The following is a 19,818-nucleotide window of genomic DNA, read 5'->3' on the forward strand; positions in this document are numbered from 1 at the left end:
CCCTCTCACCTCTCACCTGCCCTGAGATCCCTTTAAAGAATTTGCTATGGTGATGCACACTTGTCAGATGCGCATACACACAACTTGCTGTGGCGACACACACAAGGCCAGGGGACAACTTGCTGGAGGGGGCATATCCCTGGGGATTGAACTCAGGTCCACAGGCTTGGTGGCAAGCACCCTCACCTGCTGAGCCATCTCGGAGGCCCTCACCATCATTTCGTCAATGATAGAGGAATCTTGTCGGCAGCCATACAGCCAGGTTGTCGCCCTAGCTGGGATCTGAACCCAGCCCCAAGCCTAGGCTTTTCCCTGGTGGCACTGTTCTGAGGAGGTGAACTGTGAAGGGGACAGGCTGAGGCTGACACCTCATTGTCCAGGAGCCTTTAGCAGGCCTAGATCCATTCACAGCCACCAAGCACTTTCCTGTGCTTAATTAACATAATTAACAAGTATTGATCAAGTGCCCAGTATGTACCAGATACTGTACTGGGCTCTGGATAGTCAACAAAAGAGAAGAAACCCCCTGCCCCAGTAGTATCATAAGACAATAAATATGTAAAATACACCATACAGCTAGAAGTTAGAAGGGTCTAGGCTTGGGGGCTGGGAAGGAGGGCTGTTTAAAATGGGCAGGAAAAACCTCATGGCAGAAATAATGGCTGTGTAAAGATTCAAAGAAAGCAAGAAGTGATCTCTAGGCAGCATGTTATGGTGGGGACAGCCCTGTGATAGATGTAGGCCTGATGCGTGGTGGATGATGGGAAGGGCCAGCAGGAGGGAACCAGGACTTGAGGCTGTCTGGACAGGATCCTGGGTATTCTAGGAGCCAGAGACAGGACTGTGGGGCATAGGAAGGCTGGAGTGGCTTCTTCTCACCTCGTGGAGGGTTTGGTGTGGCTGCAGCAGCTGGCAGGGCCCTGTGCCCCTTCCAGTGGGTGGCTCCCAGCAGCTGCCTCTGGGGCTTCCCAGGCCTAGCCCCGCCCCTCGGGCTGAGTCAGGGGCGGGGCCAGGAGCTAAGTGGCCCGGAGGGAGGGCTGAGGAGCAGGTGGCGGGCTGGTGGCCTCTGCCGGCTGGCAGGACGGTGGTGGCTCAGTCTCTGGGTCCAGAGACCCAGCTTCCTCCTTTCCCGTCGGTGCGTGCCCCCGATGCCTGCCAGACTTTTGCCTGTACCAGGGCCCCCTCCTGACCAGCCTCCCACCCCAGACTGATTGGGGAGTCGGGGGCTGAACTGTCTGGGGGCCCGCTACCAATGCACTGCCGAGTCTTTCGGGGCCTGGCGGGAGCCCTCTTTACCCTCCTGTGCGTGGGGCTCCTGTCTCTACGATACCACTCAAACTTGTCCCAGAGGATGATACAGGGCGCGCTCAGGCTGAACCAACCGAACCCGGGGCCCCTGGAGCTGCAGCTGGGCGACATCTTCATCGCAGTCAAGACTACCTGGGCCTTCCATCGCTCCCGCCTGGACCTGCTACTAGACACGTGGGTCTCCAGGATCAGGCAACAGGTGACAGGCGGGGGCCGCCTTGAAGTCTGAGAGAGCACTCCTGGCTGGGGGCTCCCAGGGGTCTTCCTGGTGGTCTGGGGAAAAGCTGACCACCAGGGAGTGGTTCCTTCTGGGGTCTCTCCACTTCTTCCGTGCCCACCCCCATCCCCACTGCCACACTCCAGGGCCTCCTTAGACTCACAGGTCTATCTCTGTTGGGTTCCATGTGCGACCTCTGTCCTAGGCTCCTCTTGGGTCCCCCTCATCTCCTAGATTCTTGACCCTAACTTGCCTTGAGGTTCTGGTGGGTGTTAAGGTGCAAGCCCACCAGGACCGAGTAGCTGCGCACCTCAGCTCTGGGCATGGATGGTGCTGTGTGAGGCAGGGGTGTGATGTGGATGCTGGAGAGACATGGAGGTGGGGCCTGCTTGAGGGAGGTTTCTTCTCAGTTGCTGCCCTGCTGTGCTGCCCAGGGTGTGAGGGCCCTGTCTAGCTTCCCCGTTTCCTGTTGGGTTGGGAGGCAGTGGGTGAGGTCAAGTGGGCTGGAGGTCAAGGGGAGGGGAGATCTGCCAGGCATATGGAATGTGTGTGTGTGTGTGTGTGTGTGTACCTGTGCTCATACACAGGGCTAGGCATGCTAAATACAGTAATAAAAAGGAATGAGAGTAATGAGTGTGTTTCCTGAAAGCGGTCTCTCTCCCCATACTCAAGACCCCATCAAGCAAAGCTAGGGATGGGTGTGGGTGTGGGGGGCATTGGGGACCACGTCAGGGGAGGTAGCAGAACTCATGCACTTGTGCACACACACACTATGTGCCCATGGTGGCTGCTGGCTCTGTGGGCGGAAGTGACTGAGCCTTTGGTGGAGAGGCCAAGGAGAGGAGGTAGTTCAGTGAGGGAGAGGTGGGGGTACCTGAAAAGGATACCCTCCCTCTCCCCGTTTCCTGGCATAATGTCCGGTACAGGCATGAGTTTTTCCCTGGTAGAGCTCCCTGTAACCCCCAACCCTTCCCCCCCCCCCAACCTCCCCCCTTCTTGTCTGGAGGAGACCGTGGTTCCTCCTCGGAAGCCAGCAGGGCTGGCCCTCCCTCCGCACAGCCCTTCCTGTTTATGAAGCTGCGTCTGTGTGTACCATGGAGCAAAGCCTCACATGGTCCCTGGCGCTTTCCTGTCGTCTTGCTCACGGCGATGCGATGGTGCCCTTGCCCTGAAAGGAAGGGCTGGCCAGAGTTACCCAGGAGGCCTGTGGGGCAGAGCACAGAGGGACACCCTCTCCGCTTCTCTACCAGGTCTCAAGATCAGAGCTGCCAGGGTTACTGGGGTGCAGCCAGTCAAGGGCCACCGGCTGCGAGGCTGGTGCCTGACAGAACAAGGCAGAAAGGCCAGCCACTGCCTAAATGTGTGTCCTAGGTTCTCCCAGTGGCCAATCAGGCACCCAGGTCCAAGGTGCCAGCTTCTCTAAGAGGCTGCACCAGGAGGCTTCATGTTTCTTAAGCTTGCTGACCACCTGCATGGAAGGTTCTGACTTCCCATCCTTAGTGAAGCAAGAGAGGTGTTGGGTTCCCCAACCAGAGCCAGGGAGAAGGTTCTAGAAGGATGGTCAGGTGCGGAAGGGAGGTGGGAGACAGGGAAGTCCATTCCTCATTGCTAGGCTCCTTTCTTCCCGTGACCTTGGCTACAGGCCCTCAGTTCCCACATTTGTACAGCACAAATGTGTCTGGAAACAGCCCTAGCTGGTTAACTGTAGTCCTGGGTACCCGGCTGGTTAAAGGTGATGGGGTGACAGGTGGCCTCGGCTTAGTGCGTTGGGATGGACTCATGTATGGCCTTTGTGTGGCAGAGGGGGTGGGCGGGGTAGGCTGTTTTGTGTGCTTTGAGCTTGAAGGAGCCTTTCTCCCTCTAGTCCCCTCCTGGGTGGGGGTTGGGCAGGGAGTGATGGCCTCAACCCACTCTCCCCTTCACAGCAGCAGATGGTCCCTCGCCACTCCCTCCCTTACCCCAGCAGGCTGCCTTTCTCTTTTGTCTCCCAGTCTGTGAAGCTATAACTAACTATTGTCTGGGTCTTTTGCTTAAGTAAATCAAATATGCAGCCTGCTGCTGGTACTCAACCCCCTGTGCTCTCAAGAGCTAAAAAAACCGTGGAACTCCTGAGTCTGTTCCTACCCCAGACTCCAGCCTGGTCCCTGGTCTTTTCTCTAACTCTGCCCCACTTGCCACGCCACTTCAGCAAACACTCTCAGTCTGTTTGTTTCCATGCTCTGGGCTCTAGTGACTTCTGCTGCCCCATGGCCAGCCATTTGGTGGCAAAAATTTGCCAGTCTTAGACAAGAAAGCCCCGACTTCTTGGCTGGCTCCTTCTGGAGCTGTGTGGTAAGTAGGTCTGGGTGAGAATGGAGCAAGAGGCAGAGGAAGACAGCCTGGGGACCTAGGAGAAAGGGCTGGGCCAGCGCTGGCCTCAGGAGCAGAGAAAGACAGAAGTCAGGATAACTCGGATGGTGACGTGAGTGGACAGGCCACATGAGGTGACAGACACGGTGACTCTGAGGCTCTGGGAAGAGGACAAACTGTGTGGGAGAGAGGGTAGGGGGTGGGTTCATCTTTTGATGCTGGTCATGGAATCCAGGCCCTCACACAGGCAAGTGCAAGCGCTTGCTCTAGCTACTGACTAGCTCTTCTTCTTTATTTGTGGTGGTGGTGGTGGGGTGGGGTCGGAGGCAGGGGCTGCGGGGATTGTCTCCCCACTTACCCCAGTGTTAGAGACTGAACTCAAGGCTGGGCAAGTGCTATACCACACCCCCCAGTGCTGGCCCTTGCTTGTGTTTTTTAGGAGTTCACTCTTATTTTATTAGATATTTTCTTTATTTACATTTCAAATGCTATCCTGAAAGTTTCCTATACCCTCCCCTTGCCCTGCTCCCCTACCCACCCACTCCCACTTCTTGGCCCTGGCGTTCCCCTGTACTGGAGCATATAATGTTTGTAAGACCTAAGGGCCTCTCTTCCCAGTGATGGCCGACTAAGCCATCTTCTGCTACATATGCAGCTAGAGACACGAGCTCTGGGGGGACTGGTTAGTTCATATTTTTGTTCCACTTATAGGGGGCAGACCCCTTCAGCCCCTTGGGTACTTTCTCTAGCTCCTCCATTGGGGGCCCTGTGTTCCATCCTATAGATGAGCGAGGAGTTCACTCTTAATGCTCCAGGGAAGTGTTATGGTGACAGGAATTTGAGAGGCAGGGGCCCAGCAGGACCCAATAGCAGGCCTGGAGAGGGCCCCCAGGGTCCAGGTCCAGGGCCCTGTGGGTGCAGAGGAAGATATTAGGCAGGCCCAGGCCATTTGCTCTCCCTGTAACATCCAGGGCTCTGACACCAGCCTAGTGATGGGCAGGGGCGGACCCCAGTGGGGAGGGCTCAGAAGGAAGAACCGCCCAGTCTCTCTGGGAGAGCCAGGTGCTAGGACAATGAAGACAGACAGGGTGCTCCCTTCTGGTGGGAGGGAGAAGAGCACAGGGGGCCCCTGGAGTAGCTGATGGGTGTCAGGGAAGGTCTCTTGGGGGGAGGCGCTAGATGTGGCAACTTGAGGTTTAAAGAGCTCGGTATATACAGAGGATGTACCTGTAATGTGTTGGGGTAACGGAAAGAAATCTGAGTAGAGATGTCCCAGAGGTGGGGCAGGGAGGGCTGAGGTAAAGTCACATCCAGTGGCAAGGGTCAGGTGTCTCTTCCTTTATCACACTCTTTTTTTTAAAAAATGTATTTATGCATTTGAGTGTTTTTGCCTGTGAATATGACTGTATACTATGTGGGTGCAGTACCCATAGAGGCCAGAAGAGGGCGTGAGGTCCCCACCACCACACCCCCGAGACTGGAGTTTCAGACAGCTGTGAGCCACCATGTGGGTGTTGGAAATCACACATAGGTCCTCTGGAAGAGCAGCCAGTGCTCTTAAGTGCTGAGCCATCTCTCCACAAGTGTCCTAAGGGAAATGGGGACGGTGTCGACAAGTGGGTGCAGGTGCTATCTATGTAGGTCTGAAGGTCTAGGATCAAGGCAGGTCTAGTAACAATCTACAGGCAAACCACGGTGGCTCTGAAGTAAGCTTGTGGTCGTGGGCCTTGGGAGAGAGGGCTGGTTCCCTCATGGCCCAGCCCTCCCTGTGTCCCACCCCTGCTCTGGCCTCCTTTAAGGGTAAGTACAGCCACCTTCCCTGTTTATTCTTCCCTTCCCATCAACCCTTCCTCTCTGCCCACTCTCCCTTGTTTTACACATTACAGCTGCTGCTCTCTCCTACTTTACAGATGGGTAAACTGAGGTTCGGGATAGGGCTGTTTTGATCTGGGAGGGCTGGCTGGTTAGTGGAGGGAAGACATTGTGGGTGAGCGAGGAGGATCACTATGGCCGAAGCCCTGGTCTAGGAGTTCACAGAGGCGTAGATCCAGTGGGGGGTGGGGATTCCAGGGGCCTTGAACATGAAGACGTTGTTTCCTCAGCCCTCACTTCGGAGTGGTTCAAAATTGTTCCAAGGGTCAAGGACACTACTGAAGGTTTTCAAGATGGATGCTGTAAAGGCAGTATCTTAGTTTACGACTTATTGCTGTGAAGAGACACCATGACCAAGGCAAATCTTATAAAGGAAAACATTGAATTGAGGCTGGCTTACAGTTTCAGAGGTTCAGTCCATTATCATCATGGCAGGAAGCATGGCAGCGTGCAGGCAGACATGGTGCAGGAGGAGCCGAGAGTCCTACATCTTGATCCGCAGGTGGAAGGAGACTGTCACACTGGGAGTAGCTTAAGTATATAAGACCTCAAAGCCCACCCCCATTGTGACACACTTCCTCCAGCAAGGCCACATACTCCCTATGGGCCAACCATTCAAATACCTGAGTCTCTGAGGGCCATTCCTATTCAAACCACCACAGGCAGTTGGTGAGTTCTGCATGTACCGTGCTCTGGGTCGGGGGTGACATATTATCTTCCTGCTGTGACTCTGTCTTGCCTCCAGGCAGATTCTGGAGTTTTGAAGTTGCCTGATACAGAGGTGGTATGTGGTTGGCTAAGAGATTGTTCCTCGCCCACCTACGGGTAGCAAGAAATGTCCCAGTCACGCCAGGTCACACCTGTAACCCCAGCACACAAGAATCCAACGCGAGAGGGTTGCTACCAGCTCCAGGCTCATTCGGGGTTGCATAGTCAAGTTCCAGGCTCGCTTGATCTAGGGCGTGAGACCTCGTTTCACTAAATAACACAAAATAAGAAACAGACCTGTGGGTCAGAATCCCAGCTCAGCCTCATCTTTAGAAGGTCTCTGGGGAGTCGGTGTAAGTGACAGTCCTGGCACATGCCCAATCTGAGAATTGTGTGCCAGTGGGTGGGGTTTCTGATGTGCTGGGGGTGGGGGTGGCAGCTCTGCACTGCATGGGGCTTTGTGGCTGTACGGTAAGGTATTTGAGGGTTTAGATGGGGCAAGTCCTACAGTCTATACATGCCTGTGGGTAGGGTTCAAGGGCTTTTCTTTCTATACTGTGATAAACACAAGGACCAAAAGAAACTTGGGAAGTAATGGGTTTCTTTGGGTTCCCAGGTTACAGTCTGTCATGAAGGAAGTCAGGGCAGGAACCCAGAGGCAGGTGCTGAAGCAGAGGCCATGGAGGGGTGTACTTTACTGGCTTGCACCCCATGGTTTGCTCAGTCTGCTTTCTAACACAACCCAGGACCACCGCCTCGGGGGCGGTACTGCCCACAGTGGGCTGGGCCCTCTCACATGGATTTTTAATAAATATATGCCTTACAGTTTTGCCCACAGGCCATTCTGCTGAAGGCATTTTCTCAACTGAGGGTCTCCCTTCCCAGATGGCTCTAGCTTGTGTCAAGTTGACAAAACATAGCCAGCAGCACAGTGGGCAAGTGTGGCTGTGACATTGTGTGCGGAAGAGGGGTGAGTCAGCTAAGAGCGTGCGGCCCTGGAGAGCAGATGCAACTGGGCTCCTTCACCTTGGAGTTGTGTGTCCTTGACAGCTTAGTTGTATGTGTGCATATGGAGGGTATGTCTGAGGGTAGAGGACAGAAGTCTGCCATGTCCTCCCTGCATGGCGGTTAATCTAGGGCATGGCTTTGGTGGGCTGTGGATTGGGGGCCTCTCTCCATTAACCTAGCCTGATGCCTCCTTCTTCCCACAGACATTCATCTTCACTGACAGCCCAGATGAACGCCTCCAGGAGAGACTAGGTAACTGCCTGGCTGGGGAAGTGGTGCTCCACTGTGGCAGGAAAAGCTGGGTTCCCGTTCAGTCTGCTGCCTCAGTTTCCCTGGGGAGGGATAAGCCCTCCAGGCTCTCTGGGGTCTAGCCTCATCTTATACATTCTATCTTCCCAGTGTGTGTGTGTGTGTGTGTGTGTGTGTGTGTTATGGGGGAGGGTCTGGTCGGGTCACCAGACTGCTTCTCATCTCCAGGCCCGCACCTCGTGGTCACCAACTGTTCTGCAGGGCACAGTCATCCTGCTCTGTCCTGCAAGATGGCTGCAGAGTTCGATGCCTTCTTGGTCAGTGGCCTCAGGTAAGTGTGGCTAGGTCATGGGGACAGGAGTGACTTTTGCCTCAGGCTATCTTTTTACCCCTTCCTCTCTTCCCCCAAGGCAGGGTCTCATTATGTAGCTGTAAGTGTCCTGGTACTACTCAGTAGATCAGGCTGGCCTTGAACTCACAGAGATCTGCTTGTTTCTGCCTCTCACTTACTGAAACTAAAGGCACGAGCCACCAACACCTGACTTATTTTTTTTTTAATTACATTTTCGTGTGTGTCTGTATATCCGTGTGGGTATATGTGTGCCATGTACTGTGTGAAGGTCGGAGGACAACTTCTGAGAGTTCTATCTTTCCATCGTATTTCATCTCCCTGGCCTCGGACCAGCTTTCGAATTGAGTGTTCTGTCAAAAAAGTGGAGGGTATAAAAAGAAAAATTAAAACACACAAACAAACAAACAAAAGTGTGTGTGTGTGTGTAGGGATATGGGCTGGAGAGATGGCTCAGCTGCTAAGAGCATTGGCTGCTCTTCCAGAGGACCCAGGTTCGATTCCCAGCACCCACATGGCAGCTCACAACTGTCTGTAACTCCAACATCTGACAGCCTCACACAGACATACACGTAGGCAAAACACCAATGCATGTAAGGGGAAAAAAAAGATAATTCTAAAACAAAACAAAGCAAAACCAACCAACCACCAAAGTGGAGTGGTGAGGCTGGGGATATATGGATCAGTGGGTAAAGTCCTAGCTGTGCAGTGTAAGGATCTGAGTTTGATACCCAACGTCGACTCCAAAAGTGTGTGCACATGATTCTAATCTTAGTGCTTGGAGGTAGAGATGGGCTGGTTCCTGGGGTTTGCTGCCTAGCCATCATGTCCTGGTCCCGGTGAGAGATCTGTCTCCAAGAGCAAGGTAGATGGTAACAGGAGAAACACCACGGTTGCCTCCGGCTTTTGCCTGCAAGCATGTACATCTGTACCTAAACATACGCTGACAACCCCTCCAGTACCCCCCTTCCCATACACACAAGGGGGGGGGACCTGAGCCAGTGAAGGGATCCTAGGGCCTTCTGGGCTGGACTCACCCTTTCCCACCTAGCAGGCAGAGAGGTGGGCCATCTGGAGTCAAGTCCTGTCACTCACTGGCTGTGCGGTCATAAAGTCTTTGTCTTCATCTGTTCTGTAGAAAACTGTGAGGGTACATGGCATGCTGCCTGGCCCAAAACATGGGGTTCAAAATAGTAGCTGCCAGCAGAGAGCACAGAGAGCTTAGAGCAGAGCTTCGTGACCCCTTTAAACAACCCTTTCACAGGGGTCACCTAAGACCATTGGGAAAACACAGCCATTTGCATTACGATTTGTAACAGTAGCAACATTACAGTGATAAATTAGCAACAACATAATTCTATGGGAGGGGATCACATGAGGAGCTGTACAAAGCCATGTGGACTTAGGAAGGTTGAGAACCGACAGCTTAGAATTAGCATGGGTGAAACCAGGATTGTCGATCCTGTGGTCCTATTTTCTTCAATGGAAGGAATGAAAGACATCTTGTCACCTGGTCACCTGGTCGCCTGGAATGCCAGTGAAAGTGGTCAAACATGACTCTGCTGTTCTATTAGGAGCCAGCCTCCCCCTGAGTAGCCTCAGAATTGTGAAGGCCCTGATCCTGGGCCTCATGTGTCTCAGTGAACAGACCTCATCCCTGTGTAAGAGGCCCCAGGTCCTGTGCATCCTCCACTCACAGAACCAATCCTTACGCTTATCTCAGATCCTTCCTCCAGGCCCTGGCCCTGGGCTCTGTTTATCAACCAATAGAATTCATTCTTATTGTAAAGCTTTTTTTTTTTTTTTTTTTTGGGATTTTCGAGACAGGGTTTCTCTGTGTAGCACTGGCTGTCCTGGAACTCGCTCTGTAGACCAGGCTGGCCTTGAACTCAGAAATTCGCCTGCCTCTGCCTCCCAAGTGCTGGGATTAAAGGTGTGTGCCACCACCACCCACCCCGCTATTGTAAAGCTTTCTTGCCTTGCTAGGGAATTTCTATGTTGCTGTGCTTAAAGCTTTGTTGCAACAATTGTCACGTGGTAACCTTTCTCCAACATTTTACTGTGCTTAAATGTGTAAGAAGAATCAATCAGGAAGGCAGTCTCTGGGAGGTTTTGACCCAGTGCCTAAAAGATGGTACTGACTTGAAGTTTTATTCTTCAGGTAGTGTGGGTGTCTCACCTCAGGCCCTGAGGTTTGCAGGGTCCCCAGCAGCTCCCTGACTCACAGCTATTAGCTGTTGATCTCAGGGACCCAGAAACAGAGGATTTCCACAAGTTCACTCTGGCCCCATCCCCCACAGGTGGTTCTGCCACGTGGATGATGACAACTATGTGAACCCCAAGGCTCTGCTGCAGCTGTTGAAAACTTTCCCGCAGGACCGTGATGTCTATGTGGGCAAGCCCAGCCTGAACCGGCCCATCCACGCCTCTGAGCTGCAGTCAAAAAACCGCACGGTCTGTCCCTTCCTCCTTTTACAGTTGGTTGTTGCTCGTGTGTGTGTGTGTGTGTGTCTGTGTGTGTGTGTGTGTGTGTACTGATACTAGGGGCAGAACCCGGAGGCAGAGCTTGGTTATATGGTAAGGCCTGGGCCATGAGAAAGCCCTGTCTTGGCAAGGGGGTCTCTGACCACTGGGCTTTCCTGACTCCATGACCAAACTCCTAGCTACCTAGAATCACCATTGATTTGTACAGGATCTTAAAACACCACAGTCCTGGGCTGGGGCAGGAGCTCAGTTGGCAGAATGCCTGCCTAACATCCCAAAGCCATAGGTTTGATTTCCAACACCTCGGAGCTCAGGCGTCCGTGGTATAATGCAATAATGCCTGTAATCCTACCACTTCGGGAGGCTGAAGCAGCTGTTACTGGTTCCAGGCCAGCCTGGGTTACATGGTGGATTCCTAGGTCAGCCTGGGCCGTAGATGGATACCCTGTCTAAGCCAGAAAAATTCCCAAGTATTCCCAAGTTTAGATCGTGGTTGCTCAGAGCTGTAGACCAATCCGGACTTGTGGCTCTCTCCCTTGAACTTCTTCGCTGTCCAGCCATTGAAATGTGGACACCAGGGACTAGGAAGACCAGAACCAGCTTCACTGCAGACCCAAGAGACAGTTATAGGATAGCCAGGTTAGAAAAGAAGCAAAACTCAGGAGAGCTGGGGCGTGCCTCTACTAGACCAGATAAATAATGAGGTTTTGTCTGAGTCCCCCTGATTGCATGATTCTTCCCTACCCTCAGTACCGCCTGGTTTCTGGAGCTTGGGTGGTAACGCCGGGGTAGGGGGGAAGACAGGGAGGAGGCCCCCGTGTCAGAAGACCCTGCTTGGAGCAGTAGTTGCTGCTTAAGACTCCCCCCTCCCTTCCCAGGCCACCATCTGCTGCTCTGGGGGAAACTGGAGCCTTAATTATCAGTAGCTCACCAGCCGCTGAGCCCTAATTAAATCCTCCTGGGCCTCAGGGTGTGTGTACACACATGCCACTCCAGGTGAGCCGAGGGGTGTCCAGGCCTCCACCGTGCCTTCCCACCCAGCTTGAGCCCCTCCCCCTCTGTCTCCAGGCCTGAGGATTCCAGACTGGAGCATGTCCCCTGGGGTTCATAGGCCAGCCCTGTCACTCTTGCTTGGGGACCCTGACTGAAGCTGATCCACCTCTTTGGGTGTCAATATCTCATCTGTGGGGCAGGTGATAACAGCTGCTCCTCAATAGGGTGATTGTGAGCATAAGAATCAGGTGCGGGCTGTCTGTCAGCATCCCTGGACTGGTGATTGGATGACTATTATGGGATTCATTTCTTAGCCATATCTTGCAGGGCCAGGTCAATGCCTGACTGGGTACATCCAGACCCCAGACCCCACTGGTCTGTCTAGTTTGCTTTTCTTTCTTTCTTTCTTTCTTTCTTTCTTTCTTTCTTTCTTTCTTTCTTTCTTTCTTTCTTTCTTTCTTTTCTCTCTCTCTTTCTTTTTTCTTTTTTGGCTGTCATAAATACCATGGTCAAAATCAACTCTGGGAAGACAGGGTTTATTTGAATTATGCACCCCAATCCCATTCCATCATTGAGGGGTGTCAAGGCAGGAACAGAAGGCAGGAACCCACGGAGCTTGATGCTTACTGGCTTGCTCATCATGGAATGCTCAGCCTGCTTTCTTTTCTTTCTTTCTTTTTTTTTTTTTTTAAAGATTTATTTATTTATTATATGTAAGTACACTGTAGCTGTCTTCAGACACTCCAGAAGAGGGAGTCAGATCTTGTTACGGATGGTTGTGAGCCACCATGTGGTTGCTGGGATTTGAACTCCTGACCTTTGGAAGAGCAGTCGGGTGCTCTTACCCACTGAGCCATCTCACCAGCCCCCTCAGCCTGCTTTCTTATACAACCCAGAACCACCAGCCTAGGGTGGCTCCACCCTTTAGTGGCCTGGAGGTCAAGAGAGTGGGCTATGTGGCCTACCCACCTTAATCATCAATCAAGAAAATGCCTCACACACTTGCTTACAAGCCAATCTGATAGAGGCATCATCTCAATTGAGGGTCTCTCTTCCCAGGTGTCTCTAATTTGTGTCAAGCTGACACAAACTAACCAACGCATCCCCACAACACTAGCAATGCTCTTTTTCATATGCACTGCCTAAGGGAATGTCTCTTACCCTCTGTTCTGTCTTGGAGTGTTCCAGAATCCCAGAGTGCCCAGGCCAGCCTAGAGCTCTGCATGGTAGGATAGCAAAGGTAAAAGATCTCTCTCTAGCTTGGCATCTGCTCCTGCTCTGTACTCTGAGGCCAGCGGCCTTAGTCTGGGCTCCTGTCGCTGTGCTTGCGGTAAGGCCCTTAGCACAGGGTCAGGCACAAGGCTGAGGCTCTTGGTGATGTGGTAACTGTAATTACGCAGGAGTGGGAAGCCACACACTTGTAAATTTTAATAAAGCATGCAATTATTGAGCACTTCCTGGATGCCAGGTCCTCAAGACACATTCACACTGCCTCTTCGAGCCCCAAACTTTCTCTAAAGGACATTTGCGGAAGTAAATTAGAAAGGAAGGCCGTCAGATGACAGAACTGGGGCATCTTTGCTCCCAGGTTTAATTCTAGGCCCCAGAGGTGGCTCCTTCAAGGGGATGGGGGTTGGGAGAGGAGGGTCCTTTGGGCCTCCCCATTTTCTGCCTGGGGTCTTTCTACAGCAGTTTCCTGGGAGAAATCTCAGCCCCACGCAAGATGCTTTTATTAAGCACCAATGTAGATGTACAGAAAGGAATTTGAGTGTGTCTGATTATTGTCAGACTGAGAGATGAAACAGCAGAAGGGAAAAGTTCTCCAAAAGGGTTGGAGAACTCACAGGTGGATTACAGGGGAGCCAGGAAGAGGCCTGGGCTGAGGGTGGTGGAAGGTCAGAGAATGGCGGAAGGGGTGCTACTGGTTACTGGGATGGCCATGTCATCGGGTTGCCTGGATTGTCTCCTCTTTACTCCAGAGGCGGCTTCAAGCTCTTCTGTAGAAAAGCTTTCTCGGCCTCAGGAATTGGGAATTGGCTTGGTGTGAGCGTCGGAGTCAGGGAACAGCGCTCCTCAGGCATTATAGAGGCAGCTCCTCTACGGTCTTCCTAGGGCACTCTGGGAAAGCCTCAGATTGGCTGGCCTAAGTCACGTGCCTATTTCTGGGTCAAAGGGCCCAGCCCTGGGCTTCACTCCAGAAGCACGGGACCTCTGTGAGCTGGGGAATCAGGTGCCAGGACTCCCCTCAAAGGATGAGGGTAAAATGGCATCTGTCTCCTCCTCCTCCTCCTCCTCCCCCATCCTCTCCCGTGGGGGCTACAGACTGGAATGTCTCAGACCAAATGCCTCCTCCTCAAGGAAGTCAGACTCTGGCCGGGTTTAGGGGCTCCCCTGCGGCCTTGGGACTCATAATTAGCTGTGGGGCACTGGGCCTGGCTCCCTATCTGTAAAATGGGCATGCAAAGTCCAGGCTTCAGTGATGTGTGAAGTACAGAGCTTCAGGGCATGATGGCTGGGGTAAGGGACGGTTTAGCTGGTGTGGTTGGGGGTAAGGGACAGTCTAGCTGGTGTGGCTGGGGGTAAGGGGTGTTGTTGCTGGTGTGACTGGGGTAAGGGGTGGTCTAGCCAGTGTGGCTGGTACCCCTTAGTTCCCTAGGTTCATGCCACATCCCTGACATCCTCTTTCCAGAAGCTGGTGCGGTTCTGGTTTGCCACAGGGGGTGCTGGCTTCTGCATCAACCGCCAACTGGCTTTGAAGATGGTGCCATGGGCCAGGTAAGCAGAGGCCAGGGGTGGTGAACATAGGGGGTTGTGGTGGAGGAGAGGGACTATGGTTAACATGAGAGGCTGGGGTAAACACAAGGTGCCTCTGAGGCAGGGAGGAACAAGAGGGTACCCAGGGGAAATTCCATCTTATTCAGTTGCATTAGGGCCATGCAGGTCTGTGGGAGGCATTTCTGTTGACTTTTAAGAAATGTGGTTCAGGACTCTCTGCCGTAGTTTCCCCATCTGAAACAGAACTGGAGATATGGTGGCCAATGACATTGTAAGGGCTGAGTGGTAGCATGTCTAGGCGGACACCTGCTGTGGGGCAGGGCTCCCTGGCAGCCCCATCCTCACTTTCTGAGAGTCGATGTCATGAAAGTCAAGCATAGGAGACCCCAGAGCTGGAGAGGGGCTATTGACTGGGGGCAGGAGGGAAGGCTTCCTGGAAGAGGTGGCATTTTTATCTGGGACATCCCTGTAGGCCCTCACAGGAGAGGGACCTGGGAGTGTGTATGGGTAGATACTGCTTTTCTGGAAGTGGCAAGAGCCTGGCCTTTTCCCAGGCTGGCATCAGTGGCCATGAACTTGTATGGATCGTTGCCCCATCTTAGGCGCTGCTTTGCCAGGAGGACTAGAACAAGAGGGAAGGCAGGGCCATGCTTAGAACCCTCAGGAGAGGTTGACAAGCCTTAGGTTACCCAGGTTCAAGGTTGCACAGCTGCTCGGCCACTGCCCCTGTCTGCCCTTCCTTGCCCAAGGATGGGGTTCCGAGTTTCAGAGGAGGTGCTGCCCCTAAGGCTAGCCCAGAGCGGGCACACACATGACCCAAGGTCGTCTCTGTGATTAGGGTGCTCCCTTGTGCTCTGCCCACCTCTGTGGTACTCATTCCCATCTAAATGTGCAGCTGAGGGGTACCCAGGCTGGATTCCTGTGCCTACTCCTGGCCAGGCACCCTGGGAAATGATGTTGATGGCTTTGGACAGATGTTCCCTGGGACACTGGTCGATGCCATTGAAAGCCTGCTGCCACCTCTGGGAAGTCCATGTTTCTCCCCCCATTCCTCCCACACCATGTGCTTCCCTTTGATTTGGCCCCAGCACCCCAATCTGTGGCAGGCAGGGAGTGCCTCTCTATCATGTTTGGGTCCGGCGCAAGGGGCCAGGGGGGCGTTAAGCTCAGCAGTGAATCTATGAGCAAATGAACGAGAGGAAACAGGGAGAAGAAGGGATGTCTTTCCCGCCATCCCTCCACTCAGTCCTTCCAGGACCCTGGGGAGGCAGGGCTGTTATCAGCCCATTTCTCAGGAGAGGAGACTGAGACACCCCCACCCCCACCCCCAGGTTGCAGACTTGTCCAGCACCCTAGTGCAGTGTGCTGGTCCAGCGCAGGCCCTGCTGGGAGGAGGGAGGCGGGGCGTGTGTGTGCAATCAGTGGCTGCCACCCAGCTCTGTCCTTCAGTGGCTCCCACTTTGTGGACACTTCTGCTCTCATCCGGCTCCCTGATGACTGCACCGTGGGCTACATCATCGAATGCAAGCTGGGCGGGCGCCTGCAGCCCAGCCCTCTCTTCCACTCACACCTGGAAACCCTGCAGCTGCTGGGGGCTGCCCAGCTTCCGGAGCAGGTGAGCCAGCTACAGAGCAGAGGGCCAGGGGTGGGGAAAGAGTGTCTCCCCAGATGAAGGTTGGGGTACTTGAAATCAACCCGGAAATTGGGCTTACGGGGCTTGACAATCATGTACGGATGGGAAAACAGAGGCCCCGGGAGGTGGCACACCCGTTCAAGACAGTGGCTCAGGCCTCCTATCTCTCTGGTCTAGGAGGACTTTACAGTCATGGGTGCTTCTCGCAGGATCCCACCCCCACCTCCCACCCCCACCCTTCTCCCCAGTTTCTCTTTCCGCTCTGAATCTTACACCCCTATAGCAGGGTGGCCCTTCCAACTTCTGTCTGGAGTTCCCTTTAAGTCCTACCTGGCTGGAAGACCTGGGACTTTTTTGCCTCCAGAGTTAGATTTTTGAGGTACACACGCGAGGAGCACATATAGAACTGAGTAACATGGACAGATAGGGCCTGGCGTTCAGAAGGGTCTATATCCTGTCCCATCTATACTCTCTTCAGGGGACTCAGGCCTTGGGAGGACAGGAGCTCAATCCTAGGTCTGTAGTCACCATGGACAGAGGGTCCTCTGAGCCCCAACTGACCCTCAGATCCTGTGGTCTGATGGCCTAGTTTGGGTAAGCACTTGGAATCAGTTGATTGGCTAGGCAGGGAACCAGGGTATGGGGCCCATCCATTAGAGAGCCAGGAAAGAGAGAGAAATTTAGGATAGCCAGAAACAGGGCTGCTAACTGTCCTTGCTTTTTGACACACCTGGCAGCGTGAGGGGTTTTACCCTCTTCACTTTCTGTTTCTGCCAGTTGTCACGTGGTGCCCACGCAAGCCCCCATCGGGGTCTGCAGGGACTGCTTCGCTTCCAAGACCTGGGGATCCCCAAACCCTCAGCTTCAGTCTCTTATGGGAAGGGCCTCAGTGTTTGGCACCGCCCACTGCCCTCCTCCACACACCTTACATCAGCTCTGGGTTACTTTCTTTCCATTCCTAACAGGATAGAAAGACTCAGTAAAATGTCACGTTGTGGTGTTCAGGGAACAAACAAGAAGTACACAGCACAGACCCATATCACTGAGATATTTCCAACCCATGGTTGGGTGAATCCACAGGTGTGGAGCTGCAGATATAGGGGGCTAACTACAGGGCCAGGATGTAGCCTAGTGGGTAGAGCACTTACGTAGTGTGTATGAGGCCCTGACTCTGATTCCTAGATAGATCTTCAGAAACCAGATCTGGTGGTGCAAACCTCTGACCCCTTGGAAGTAGAAGCAGGAGGCTCAGAAGTTCAAACCCCGGTCTGGAAAGAAAGAAAATCTCTGAAGGCTGACCACAGATATTATCCCATTCTATTAGATGGGAAAACTGAGGCCCAGAAAACTAAGTCAATTGTGACACATCTGCTGTAGCCAGAATGGGGATTTTGAGCCCTGGTAGCCACCAAACCATCAATCTTTAGCCATGGCATGTGTCTGCTTCTTAGCTGACAGCTCTGTCCCATGTCTTCCTGATGTGGTATAGTCCAGGCACCAGGTGGAGGGACTAGCTGAGACACCTGCCCAGGTGGGGCTATGGACATCTCCCCATTAGCTCAGGCACTCAGCTGAGGGGAATGACTCCTTCTTAATGTGCTTCGGGTCCCAGTCTTTAGGAAGAGGGAGTCATCAGTCATGCTCCTGGGTAAGCATCGATGCTGGGGGAAAATGGATTGAGGCAGGAGCATGCCTTCAGGCTGCAGTGCCTCTGGGAGGGGCTGGGCTCCACTGTACAGGAGGCTCAATTGCCAGGCCTCTCTAAAGGCCCAGGGTCTCCCTGGGGGACCTCCCTGGTGGAGCATCCCCTAATACCCTTCATCTTCCCCCAGGTCACCCTCAGCTACGGTGTCTTTGAGGGGAAACTGAACGTCATCAAGCTACTGGGCCCCTTCTCCCATGAAGAGGACCCCTCCAGGTGGGTGTGGGGTTGAGACTGTAGGGTGAGGGCGAGGACTAAGGAGCTTTGAGGGAGCAGGAGTGCCACGGGTCACTGTGGCTGAGCACAGAAGCTGGGAGCAGAGAAAATAGGCGTAACACCCTAATCTGCTACTTTCTGTGTGACCTTAGTTATGTGTCTTGTCCTCTCTGGGCTTCAGATTCTCTGTCTGTAGCACCAGGGCCCAGGGCTGTTCCTAGAGCCCTGGAGTCGGGGCTACGGTAGCCACAGCCCTGTTTCAAGGAGATAGAACTTGGCTCAGTGTAGGGAAGAAATGCAAAGTTCCTAGAGTAAAGGCATTGCCTTTCAACGGAGTGAGCCGCCCATCAGCGGGGACATCCAGCCATAGCCTCACTGCTAGTTGATGCTAGATTCTTCTTGAGCCTGCAGATTCTAGAACCTGGCCAGGGGGCTCTCGGTGTCTCCTCGGGCTTTCAAGGCATCTGGAAGGAGAGGGTCTCAAATCAGGGGTTGTTTGCCAGTGTTCTGATTGCTCCACGCATCAGGTGCTTGCCACCAACCTGCCAGGCACAGGGTAGCTGACATGACACAATTACCCAGGCTGAGCACTTACAGGGCCCATGGACCAGCGAGATTGGGGTAATTGTCTCCCCTTGATGGTCTCTCTGCAGATTCCGCTCCCTCCATTGTCTCCTCTACCCGGACACACCCTGGTGTCCGCTGCTGGCAGCGCCCTGAGCTCTGAACTGCCGCAAAGGATGATGGATGCTACTGCTTGACCACTCCCCCACCTCCCAAGCAGTCCTAAGGGCTCTCAGTCCAGTGTACACTGGCAGATGGTCCCTGGCAGGGCCTCTGGGTGACAGGAAGGCTACGATATGGACACTGCTTGGTGTTGAGGGTGTCTTGGGCTGGTCATACCACAGAGGCAGCAGGCACACTTGAGTTGGTGTGTGGGAGGGGGATAGGGGTCCTCACCCTCCTGAGGGTGACATGTGCCCTGCATGGAATCTGGCCTCTGGCTTTGGCCTCAGTCATTCCTTAGAGACTAGAGTCATTGGGAGAAGACCAGGGTCTGTGACCTGCGGCTGTGGGACTGGTCTCAGCCGCTCCTGGCGCTGCTCAGCTGGCCAATGGACCTAGACTTTAGAAGCCCAGAAGGCTCCGGTGCCAATTGCAACCGACCTTTGGTCACTGTCCCAGCCTTCTCTGCTGTGAGGAGCTGCCGTGTGACCCAGTGGAACTGAGCAAAGCCAATAGAAGGGTTTCTGGAATACATTCCCAGCACAAGACCCCGTCTTCCTACTGTGAATGTGGGTGTGATGGCTGGATCTGGGGAAGCTACTTTGGCACCATGAAGGAAAGGCCAAGACAATCTAAAGTTGTTCTCCCTAACACCTCATCTGTAAGAAATTAAACCTTTATTTAAGTCTCTCTCTGTCCAGCTTCCTGCTATTGGCAGCTATGAGTGTTTCTGTCTGGAGCAAGATTTCTGAGCTGTGGTGATGGCTACATTTGGTGGTGGGATGTAGTATGTTGCTCAGAGAGCCTGGTGCGGGGAAATGAAGAGAGAGAGAGAGAGAGAGAGAGAGAGAGAGAGAGAGAGAGAGAGAGAGAGAGAGAGAGAGAGAGAGTTAGTTGCACTGTATGATGCGGATGTGGGGATGTATTCCTGGCTGGGACATGTACCTGTGTGATTATGTCAGTTGTAGTGTTGGGAGCCCTGCCTCCTTTCTCTTTCCTCAGTGCATGGACCGGGGGGCACCCTTGTATCTGGGAAGTTGGCCGGATGACCCTGAGCTGGGGATCTGCCTTGGGTGTCAGTTAAGATGGATTGAACAGCCAAGGAAGAGGCCAAGTGAGTACAGTGGCCTTTAACATCTCTGGCTGTTATCCAGGGAGGCTGGCTGTGTGAACAAACAGGACCAGGATGGCAGGGACCTTCAGAGAAGGGAGAGAGCACACAAGAGTGT

The 19,818-nt window shown here is 53.5% G+C and overlaps 1 protein-coding gene across 1 annotated transcript; it reads left to right on the top strand.

The window, feature by feature from the left end:
* The first annotated feature begins 1,048 nt into the window (after positions 1-1,048).
* Positions 1,049-19,279, top strand: Mfng (MFNG O-fucosylpeptide 3-beta-N-acetylglucosaminyltransferase). The gene is made up of 8 exons (XM_021183774.2): positions 1,049-1,507; positions 7,666-7,714; positions 7,940-8,042; positions 10,361-10,514; positions 14,227-14,312; positions 15,762-15,927; positions 17,778-17,863; positions 18,517-19,279. The coding sequence occupies exons 1-8, from the start codon at positions 1,253-1,255 to the stop codon at positions 18,581-18,583; spliced, it is 966 nt and encodes a 321-aa protein (XP_021039433.1). The 5' UTR covers positions 1,049-1,252; the 3' UTR covers positions 18,584-19,279.
* The last annotated feature ends 539 nt before the right edge of the window (positions 19,280-19,818 follow it).

Source organism: Mus caroli, unplaced genomic scaffold (genome assembly GCF_978045245.1).
Source record: "Mus caroli unplaced genomic scaffold, Mus_caroli_1 scaffold_16, whole genome shotgun sequence".
Taxonomy (NCBI): Eukaryota; Metazoa; Chordata; class Mammalia; order Rodentia; family Muridae; genus Mus; species Mus caroli.

Bases quoted from the DNA above. Each gene is read 5' to 3' on its own strand.
- Mfng (XM_021183774.2), top strand. From the start codon at position 1,253: ATGCACTGCCGAGTCTTTCGGGGCCTGGCGGGAGCCCTCTTTACCCTC. The intron at 10,515-14,226 runs GTCTGTCCCTTC...TCCTCTTTCCAG, and splicing joins TGCAGTCAAAAAACCGCACG to AAGCTGGTGCGGTTCTGGTT. The intron at 14,313-15,761 runs GTAAGCAGAGGC...TCTGTCCTTCAG, and splicing joins AAGATGGTGCCATGGGCCAG to TGGCTCCCACTTTGTGGACA.